This window comes from Capra hircus, chromosome 5 (assembly GCF_001704415.2).
Source record: "Capra hircus breed San Clemente chromosome 5, ASM170441v1, whole genome shotgun sequence".
NCBI lineage: Eukaryota > Metazoa > Chordata > Mammalia > Artiodactyla > Bovidae > Capra > Capra hircus.
Window position 1 is genome coordinate 97,808,670 of NC_030812.1, and position 10,241 is coordinate 97,818,910.

Genomic DNA, 10,241 nt, shown 5'->3' on the forward strand with positions numbered 1-10,241 from the left:
GTGTTTTGAAAGTTTAGAGAAACTAACACAAATCCTAACTTAATTTATTCCTGGAACTTAATCATTTACTTCTAAAATATCTATGGTAGGACAAGGAGCCAACAAGAGCCATGATATTTCCAAAGTTAAAGAATAAGAGAATTTGGAATGATAAATGCTAAGCTACTTAGATGAAAATAATAATTTACACCATTTGATATTGAATCAGGGAGAGATGAATTGACCACTGGAACAAAAGAGAAGCATGGCAATGCATAATGAGATCCACCAAATATGTAAAATTAGAAGAGAACTGCTATCAATCAAGCAATGTCAAAACTAGAAATAGCTGGAGCTGGCATGCTCCTTCTGAGAAGGCATCCTTTCTGAAAATTAGCTTTCTTGAGGATTACTTGACATCCAATGCATTGTGGATATTGAACTGTAGAATGAGCTTCCCTGGTGGCTCAAATGGTAAAGAATTGGCCTGCAGTGCAGGAGACCTGCGTCTGAGCCCTGCGTTCGGAAGACCCCCTGAAGGAGGGCATGGAAACCCACTCCCATATTCTTGCCTGGAGAATCCCCATGGACAGAGGAGCCTGTGGGCTACAGTCCAGGGTCACAAAGTGTCAGACATGACTGAACAACTAAGCATGGCACAAACTGTAGAATATGACATTTGACAAATGTATTCATACCTGCGAAATTATTGAAGCAAGTATGGTATGAATATTTCTATTACTCCAAAAAATTTGCTTGTGTCTCTTCACAACCCTCTCCTTGCCACTCTTTGCCCACCTTCAACACCACATGACCACTGGTATGCTTTCTGTCACTTTAGATTGGTTTGCATTTTCTAGAAATTTATAAATGTGAAAGTATACAGTATATACTTTTTCTGACTTCTTTCACTCAGCATCATTATTAGATATTCATTTATGCTATTGTATATCAATAGTTCATTCTTGTTCATTGCTGAGTAACATTCCACTGTACAGATAGACCACCATTATCCATACATCTGCTCTTGGGGTGTTGGGGAGGTCTTCAAGAGGTCATAACTACTAGTTGACCATGCAATTGGAAGCTCCTCTGTCCTTGGAATATACACCTGTACACTGGTCCCAAAGTAGGAGCCATTTCATTTTCAAGGAGGCAGATCTGAGAGAGCAATGGGTTGTTGAGAGCATCTTGACAGTATACATGGCTGAACTCATTAGAGCCTGTTAATAAACTTTTGAAATTTTTTTTGGAGTGATAGCAAGAAACACCAACATTAAGAAGAAACAAAGAGATCAAATGAACAACCTGATCTTCCACTTCACAGAACCTCAAAAAGAAGAAAAAAAGCCAAATTTAATCAATGGAAGGAAATAAAGATTGAAGGAGAAATAAATAGAGATAGAAAAACAATATAAAAGATCAATAAAACTAAGAACAAACAGAAAACTTCAAAAATACACAATAAATCCTATTTCCAGGCATATTCATATAGCACATAGTAGTGGTGTCACTGCATTAGCTTCCAGACAAGTTGACAACAGGGCACTTGAAAGGTGGAAGCTGTGCTCGGCTGTACTTAGTTGTTCAGTCGTGTCTGACTCTCTGTGACCAATGGACTGTGGCCTGCCAGGCTCCTCTGTCCATGGGGATTCTCCAGGCAAGAATACTATGTTCGATACAGGATACAGGATGCTTGGGGCTGGTGCACGGGGATGATCCAGAGAGATGATATGGGGAGGGAGGTGGGAGGAGGGTTCAGGATTGGGAACTCATGTACACCTGTGGTGGATTCATGTCAATGTATGACAAAACCAATACAGTATTGTAAAGTAAAATAAAGTAAAAGAAAAAAAAAAAAGAATACTAGAGTGGGTTGCCATGCTCTCCTCTACGGGATCTTCCCAGTCCAGAGATCGAACCCAGGTCTCCCACATTGTAGGCAGATTCTTTATTGTCTGAGCCACCAAGGAAGCCCTGAAAGGTGGGTATTTAAATTTAACTTTTAATTAGTTAAAAATAAGGAATATTTTAATGTTGGTTCCTATTCAAACCACATTGAACAGAGGTGGAACATTTCTAGTATCACAGAAAATTCTCTAACCAAATAGAACTCTCTTTTCCATGAGTGCAAGTCAATAACCAAAAATTTGAAAATCCTTAGTTGGGTTTAAATTTGGTCATAAATGTCTGAATAACAGGTGGACCACAGAAATGATCACAATGAATGTTCAAAAATGTTATAAGAATTACAAGATAAATACAAAATCAAATGTCTGTCTTGTGAAGAATTGACTGCCTTACATGCTTACTTTACAAATGAAATACAACAAAACAAAGTAGAAATCCAAGCTTGCATCACAAGAAATTAAAAATGAAAAAGCTAAAATTAGATGAAATAAAAATCAAATGAAGTAGAAGGAAGAAAACAATAATTAGTGCAAAATCAAGACAAAGGACAAAATTGCAATATGGAGAAACAACAAGACCAAACGTATTCTTATTGAATATATTTAATAAAATTGATAAAAGACTGATGAAAAAATTAAAAAAGGGGAATTTCCAGGTGGTTCAGTGGTAAGGACTCCATGCTCTCACTGCTGGTGGCCCACGTTCAATACCTGTTTGGGGAACACAAGCCATGAAGTGAGGCCAAAAAACTTTTTTTTGAGAGGAATCAAATCTTTAACATGTATAATAAATAAAGGGATAATGTATAGTTTTTTCAGATATTAAACAGATAAAAAGCAACATTATGAATACATTTTAGTGTCCATATAAAATAGAAAAATCCTAAAATACAAATTACCAAATTAAAGCACGGCAAAAAATACCTGAGTAAACCTAACATATATTGTGAAACATTAAGTTCATTGTATAAACCTTTCTACAAAATAGTTCTAGATGCTCAGATGGCATTGGTAGTGAATAATAACACTCAAAAATGTAGCAGTACTCTTTCACAAAGTTTCAGGTAAAATAAAAAGAGAAATACTTCCTAATAATAGCTTTCATAACAACCTGTCAAGTATATATAACATAACTGAAAACTCAGTTGAAGCTCTTTGTGAACATAGATGAAGAAAAATAGCTTAATCTACATATAGCATATGCACTGATGATTTTTCAAGAAAATGGGCAACACAGATGATTATTGTGATTTTATTTCAGAAGTGCAAGATTGATTAAATATTGGTTTAATGGAAGAAATAAAGGTAATTTACTTCATAATCGTTATACAAAGAAAACAATTACCCTTCCAACTGATGGAAAATAATGCAAACATAACATCAACATCAATTGATTGTAAAATTTGTTTGAAAAATGAGAATATTATGGTTTTACATGAGAAACATATGATGAAAAAACCTTAAGATAAATCTCATATTTAAGGATGAAATATTGAAATCTCTTCCTTGACTAAGAAGAGATAGATACAGAACCTTTACTGTACCTTCTATTCTACTTTGGAAATTAAATTGTAGCCTATGAAAATAAGTCAAGAAAAAAAAATGCACCTGGAGAAAAGATATGAACAGCTGTTATATAAAGATATAAAAATCTCATATAAAATCCATAAAAATAAATATTTGAAATGATGGAATAAATAAAAAAGTCAGAGAAATTATTGACTATAAGACCAACATGTAAACCTTAATATACTACTCTTTACTGCACCAAAAATTACTAAAATTAAAAAAAAAGTGTCATTTACAAAATCATGACTATGAAACACCCATGTATATTTAACATCTCAAAATAGAGAAACACAAAATCTGACAGGGAAAATTTAAAGAAAACCTAACTCATGGAAGAATAAAGCATGTTGACTGGAACAGCCAATACTGTAAAGATGACTCTCTTTACAAATTATTTTAAATAGTAAATGCAGTCCCAAGAAGTTTTTTTTAAAACAGATTTATTGAGGTACAATTTACACACCATGAAATCCATCCATTTAAACTGTGTAAATCAGTGATTTTAAATGTGGTCACAGTTTACAACCATCATCACTATCAGTATCTAGAAAATATTCATTACTGATCAAGTAGCAGTCATTTTCTTTCTCATCTCCGCATAGCTCTTGGTAATTGCTAAACTATTTTTGGTCTTTGTTCTCAAATATAAAATGTTTTGATATTTCATGTAAACAGACTCAGAAAACATGTGACATTTTAGAAAGTTTGAGTGTCATAAACATATTGTTTAGCAAAAAAAGGCCAGACACGAAAGAAGTGATATCTATACTTTTTGGTATGCATATTATATATAAACAGTTTTAAAAAATTAATTTATTTTTTTATTGAAGGAATTTTTTGAATTTTTACTTTGATTTTGAATTTTTATTGAAGGAATTTATTGAAGAAATTTTTATTAATGGAATTTACAGAATTTTGATGTTTTCTTTCAATGGTTATTGAAACCTTATTAGCACAAATAACATAATTCATTTCAAAATTTATATAATCATAACATTATTTCCTTTTCATAAAAGATAAAATTACTCAACAGCATCCAAACTCACTTTTTAATTCTCAAGCTTATGCTTGCAATTATATGTATTTTGAATCTGACAGCTTTCTGCTTTTATGCCCCTTGAGGATAGTACAGCACAGTTCCGTTCACCAGGTGTATGGTCTGTTATCCTGTTATGAAAAAAATGCATAATTTTGTTATATTCTATGAAGGCAACTCATGAAACAATAGTATTTCTATGTAACTGTAATAAAAGACATTTTGAAAATGGGTAATGGTGTTTTTGATAAAATTTCAGTAAGAGTTTGTTATGAGGAAATTGGGCTACAGAGTAACCTATTTTTGAACATTTATATCAACATTTTATTAACTTTCAACATCTTCTTCAGCTTTCTATAATTCAATGAAAACAAATGTGTTCATATTATTAATATTTCTTTTTTGTATTTTTCCTCCTTTATATAGCATTCATTTAAAAATCTTACTTTAGTTTGAAAATTGAACCATTTTGCCACTTCCATGCATGACCACGACCTTCACGAAAGACTGGAATCCATGATATAGTTGGCAGTGACATCAGAAATTTCTAGCCCAAAATAAAGAATTTTCACTTAAATATCATCATGAAAGATTTTTATTAATTTTTAAAATGCAAGTCAAAGGATGCATTCTTTCTTAGGATCTTTAGTTCTTTGAACAAAATGAGTATGTTAGATTTTACATCTAACACTATAATGCATAAAAGTTGACTACACCAAAGCCTTGGACTATGTGAATCACAACTGCGGAAAATTCTTAAAGAGATTGGAATACCAGAGAAATTGGTATTTCTTACTTGCCTTACCTGCCTCCTGAGAAATCTGTATGCAGGTCAAGAAGCGACAGAATCAGACATGGAACAATGGACTGGTTCCAAATTGGGAAAGGAGTACATCGAGGCTGTATATTGTCACCCTGCTTATTTAACTTCTATGCAGAGTACATCATATGAAGTAGCAAGCTGGATGAAGCACAAGCTGGAATCAAGATTGCCAGGAGAAATCTCAATAACCTCATATATGCAGATGACACCATCCTTATGGCAGAAAGCAAAGAGGAACTGAATAGCCTCTTGATGAAAGTGAAACAGGAGAGTGAAAAAGCTGTCTTGAAACTCAACATTTGAAAAACTAAGATCATGGCATCTGGTCCTATCACTTGATGGTAAATAGATGCGGAAACAATGGAAACGGTTACAGACTTTATTTTCTTGGCCTCCAATATCACTGCAGATAGTGACTGCAGCCCTGAAATTAAAAGACACTTGCTCCTTGGAAGAAAAGCTATGACCAACCTAGACAGCATATTAAAAGCAGAGACATTGCCGACAAAGGTCCGTCTAGTCAAAGCTATGATTTTTCCAGTAGTCATGTATGGATGTGAGAGTTGAACTATAAGGGAAGCTGAGCGCTGAAGAACTGATGCTTTTGATCTGTGGTGTTGGAGAAGGCTCTTGAGAGTCCCTTGGACTGCAAAGAGATCAAACCAGTCAATCCTGAAGGAAATCAGTCCTGAGTATTCATTGGAAGGACTGATGCTGAAGCTGAAACTCCAATTCTTTGGTCACCTGCTGTGAAGTACTGACTCATTGGAAAAGACCTGAAGCTGGGAAAGATTGAAGGCAAGAGGAGATGGGGACAACAGAGGATGAGATGATTGGATGGCAGACTCAATGGACGTGAGTTTGAGCAAGCTCCGAGAGTTGGTGATGGACAGGGAAGCCTGGCGTGCTGCAGTCCATGGGGTTTCAGAGTTGGACGTGACAGAGTGACTGAACTGAACTGAACTTAGTTCTTTGAATAGAATAAGCATGTTAAATTCTAAATGTAATACTAAAATCATAAAAGTTGCCAGGTGGAATATTTAATATTGCCAGAAATATTAACCATGTCTGTACTTTTGATTCAAAACTAATTCACATTTATACTTATCAGTTTCACTGTTTTCTAATGTTAATAAGGAAAATCTCTCTCTTTTTTTTTTTGAGGGGCATTTAATAAAGGGATTATTTACAAAGACATGGATTAGTTGTACAGACCCCACAAAAGAAGACACTCAGTACACCAACTTGGGGATATTGACAACTGTGAATTGTATCTAACATTAAGCCTGAGGGATAAGAAGGTGGAGTAATTGAATACGTGTGCATTAAGGAAAATTCCGATTTATGTAATTTATTTTTTAATCATGGCAAAACTAACATAACAAGGCTTTAAATAAGTTTTAAGATTCTGTGATGTTCTTTTTTCTGGATACTGTGAGTATCTCATTGCATTTCTCTACTACTATATGTTCCTCAGGATTTCAGTTTTAGAAGAGAATTAAGGGAATGAAATCGAGAAAATAAGTGACATGAGAGCCAAATATTTGGTTTTCTGAGTTTGACACCATTCTTTGACTAGATAAACCCCAAAGCAATCTATTTCTGTGGAATCCAGTGGATGAGACAAGGGGTCAGAGAATCATTTCTCTCTGTTACTCCCTGCTCAGTTGAACTGTAGACACAGGAACTAATGCAAGACACAAGAAAGGAGAACCCTGCATGGTGGGAAGAGAAAAGTGAAGAGGTCTGAGAGTATCCAGCAGCCCTAATCCTCTGTAATCTCTAATCTCTTCTCCATGATGAGAGAACAGGGTGGGAGGTGCAGGAACAATAATTACGGCATCTTGTATAGGGGACGACAGAGGATGAGATGGCTGGATGGCATCACTGACACAACGGACATGGGTTTGAGTGGACTCCGGGAGTTGGTGATGGACAAGGAGGCTTGGCATGTTGAGGTTCATGGGGTTGCAAAGAGTCAGACACGACTGAGCGACTGAACTGAACTGTATCCTCCCCACCATCAGATGAAAGTGACCTAGGCCTCTTACTTTCTAACACCCAATACCTAACCTAACTGTTGGAGGTGGCACAGGTAAACCATTTCTCCTGTGCTGAGAGAATCCGGTAGGTAACACAGGTGAGCCTTACAAGGTGATCCATCAGGATACCTGCTAACAAGGAGCAGAAGAACTGGAAATTACCAAACGTGCATTAATGGTTTTAAAATGAAAATAAAGTATCATAAAGTCATATTCTACTGTTTAATGGAATATTAACAGATCTTAAAATAAGCAAACTACAAATATGTACAAAAATGCACATGAATTCTAACAAATATAATATTGACTGAATCAAGCCTTTAATAAAGTGTTGGAGACACTTAATATCTTACCATTTCCTCTTCACTGTCTATGTAAAGCAGAGTAGAATTCTTAGTAGTGCAGGACATCAAACTCCCATTCAATGTTTCTTTTTCCAAACTAAGAGAATAGCAATTGTTGGAATATGTAAACCACTCCTTTGGACAACAACCACAATGAAATTCTGGAGAAAGATTATGAATTACTATTCAAAGGCAATTTGAATTTTAAAAAAACAAAAATTAACTTACATATATGCATAGATATGAACATGTATGTATATATACATATATATAAAACATTTAAATTTATATTAAAAAAAAGCTATGTGCCCTCAAATTTGGTACATATAAAACAAATCTCACTCATACATTCACAGCGTCAGTCTCTCATACCACAATTTATGTCTCTATATAAAGCAAACATACAAAAAATCTCCTCTTTACATGTCCTAAAAATCAAGAAATGAAACGTCTATTTTAGAGTAGCAAAATTATTTGTCTTTTATCATATTACAGCAGGCAAAAATTGGAATCAATTGCCAGCAATGGATATGGTGATCATATTGTTGCATAGGGAAAAACACTCTCCCATAATCATTATTTACCCATGTTTGTTGCCCGATTTTATAATTTATCTTCTACCCCTAAATCTTTTCTTATTTTCACTAGCACACAATAGAGACAAAATTCAAATTGTATTTATATCAGAGCTTTAAAATCATTATGTACCTTTCTGGGGTCTTGCTATCGGAGAGGAGTTATTGTGCTCCCGTATTACAGTAGCTACAAAATTAATCATTATAAAAATTAACATTGCTCTAAATAAATCATAATCATTTCATTTTGTGAGTTTGAAATTCAGTTTATTGTTTAGGATTAGAGTAGTCTGGAATAAAGCTGATTTTACCAAGAAAAATTAATCGGGTAATGAAGATTTGGTGGAAAAATATTTTAAAAACCTAACCTAAAGGAGCAGATTTTACCACCTCTTACCAATCTCAAAAATTAATTTGTGTTTCTCAATAAGATCTTTCAGTCTCCTAAAGCATGTTTTTGAATTATGAAATCAGAATATCCATATACATCCTCTCTGTAATTATCTTGTATTGTATGTATTTCACAAATTCCAAATAACATTCTGCATTTAGTCTACTTGCATGTATTTTTAACGATAGGCACATTCTATAACATTGTGAAAATGTTTAGAGGACTGACCATCGTTAAAGTGAAAAGTTCCCTTATAGTTTTTAAAAAATGTACTTACAGGGAGTAACAACGATCATTGTCACAAGAGTGGACATCAAGGCAAGGCAGACGATTCCCAGGATCCCAGCAATGAACTTTTCTGAAGGTGATGGTGAACCTGCAGGGAGAGAAAAGGAAACAGTGAGAAAGGAGTGAAGGAGTGATGGGGACAGCTGGTTAGATTTTCCATACACGAGAATCGATGTGAACAGGGATTTATGGATATAAACTTGGACCCCAACCCATTTCTACCACTGTAGTCTTTCTCTAATATGTTTCATTTTCAGCGAACATCATGGTGAATGAGTTGTTGATCAAAGACTTCAAATTATAGCAATGCCAGAATAAAAGTAGCCTTCCAATTTCACGTTAGAATACCCTAACCAACTTTAAGCTCCCTTTCTCAAAATGAAAAATATGCTAGCTTTTCCCCTGCTCTTCCTCCACACCTCTGCACCCCAACTGCACATCCTAGAACAGTTTCATTGTGTGACAGTAAGTGTTTCACCTTTGGAGTGGTAGTTCTTGTCATTCTCATGAAGATTCTGAGGAGCATTTTCAAGGCTTAGTTCTGCATATGTTAATTCCTGCTCAGTTATTGAACTGGAACTTTTAGAAATCTTAGGTTTCCTTTGTTGTCTCTTTGAGCTCTTGACTGCCTTCAGTTCTACATAGGTTGCTCCTTGGTTATTCATCTTTGCAGCTGAGTGAAGTCAAGGACCATGCTCTAAGTGAACTGAGGAATAAGTGGCGTAGGTGAGATAAGAACCTTAGTATAATAAGATGGGTGGGGCAAAGAGTCTAGTGTTCACTTTGCAGCTGAACAAATGTAAAGCCTGCTTCTAAATTCCTCAGTACTTTAAACAAGCCTTTCATGAAAGAATACTTTTTTAAAAAAGATATTCTGTATTTGACAATATATTATTGGTTGAAACAATGAAAAGCAATAAATTAGGGAACAATAAAGAAGTTTGTGGCTAATAATATCCTCACTGAAGTCAGATTCCACAGAAATATTTTAAAATCACCATAGTGCTTAAATTAAAATTAAAATGTTTTATTAACAAGAGAGATTCACCTATATTTATAATAATCTTGAAATTTAGTAATGATTTAAAGACTAAGTTCTTTAAAGATGAGGAGAGAGTAATGTTGGCATACACAACAATCTCCTGCACTATATTACATTATTTGGTGACTTACTTTGATCAGTGAAAAGGGGTACCAAATGGTCTTTATTTTGAATGGTTGAGGAGTTCTGAGGAATCATTAAAAACTGAGGAAATGTTTCATATATTGTAAAATGTCACATGA

At 34.5% G+C, this 10,241-nt stretch overlaps 1 protein-coding gene across 1 annotated transcript; it reads right to left on the reverse strand.

Moving 5' to 3' along the window:
• On the reverse strand, positions 2,513–9,657 carry LOC102182573 (NKG2-A/NKG2-B type II integral membrane protein). Its single transcript, XM_005680838.3, has 7 exons — positions 9,436–9,657; positions 8,947–9,045; positions 8,412–8,465; positions 7,713–7,864; positions 4,941–5,041; positions 4,505–4,625; positions 2,513–2,600 (listed from the first exon to the last, which is right to left on the reverse strand). Exons 1-6 carry the CDS (start codon positions 9,620–9,622, stop codon positions 4,508–4,510), a joined length of 711 nt encoding a protein of 236 aa, XP_005680895.2. The 5' UTR covers positions 9,623–9,657; the 3' UTR covers positions 2,513–2,600; positions 4,505–4,507.

Bases quoted from the DNA above. Each gene is read 5' to 3' on its own strand.
- LOC102182573 (XM_005680838.3), bottom strand. From the start codon at position 9,622: ATGAATAACCAAGGAGCAACCTATGTAGAACTGAAGGCAGTCAAGAGC. The intron at 7,865-8,411 runs GTACATAATGAT...ATCTTTCTCCAG, and splicing joins GATAGCAAGACCCCAGAAAG to AATTTCATTGTGGTTGTTGT. The intron at 4,626-4,940 runs GTAAGATTTTTA...TTTTCATAACAG, and splicing joins GGTTCAATTTTCAAACTAAA to GATAACAGACCATACACCTG.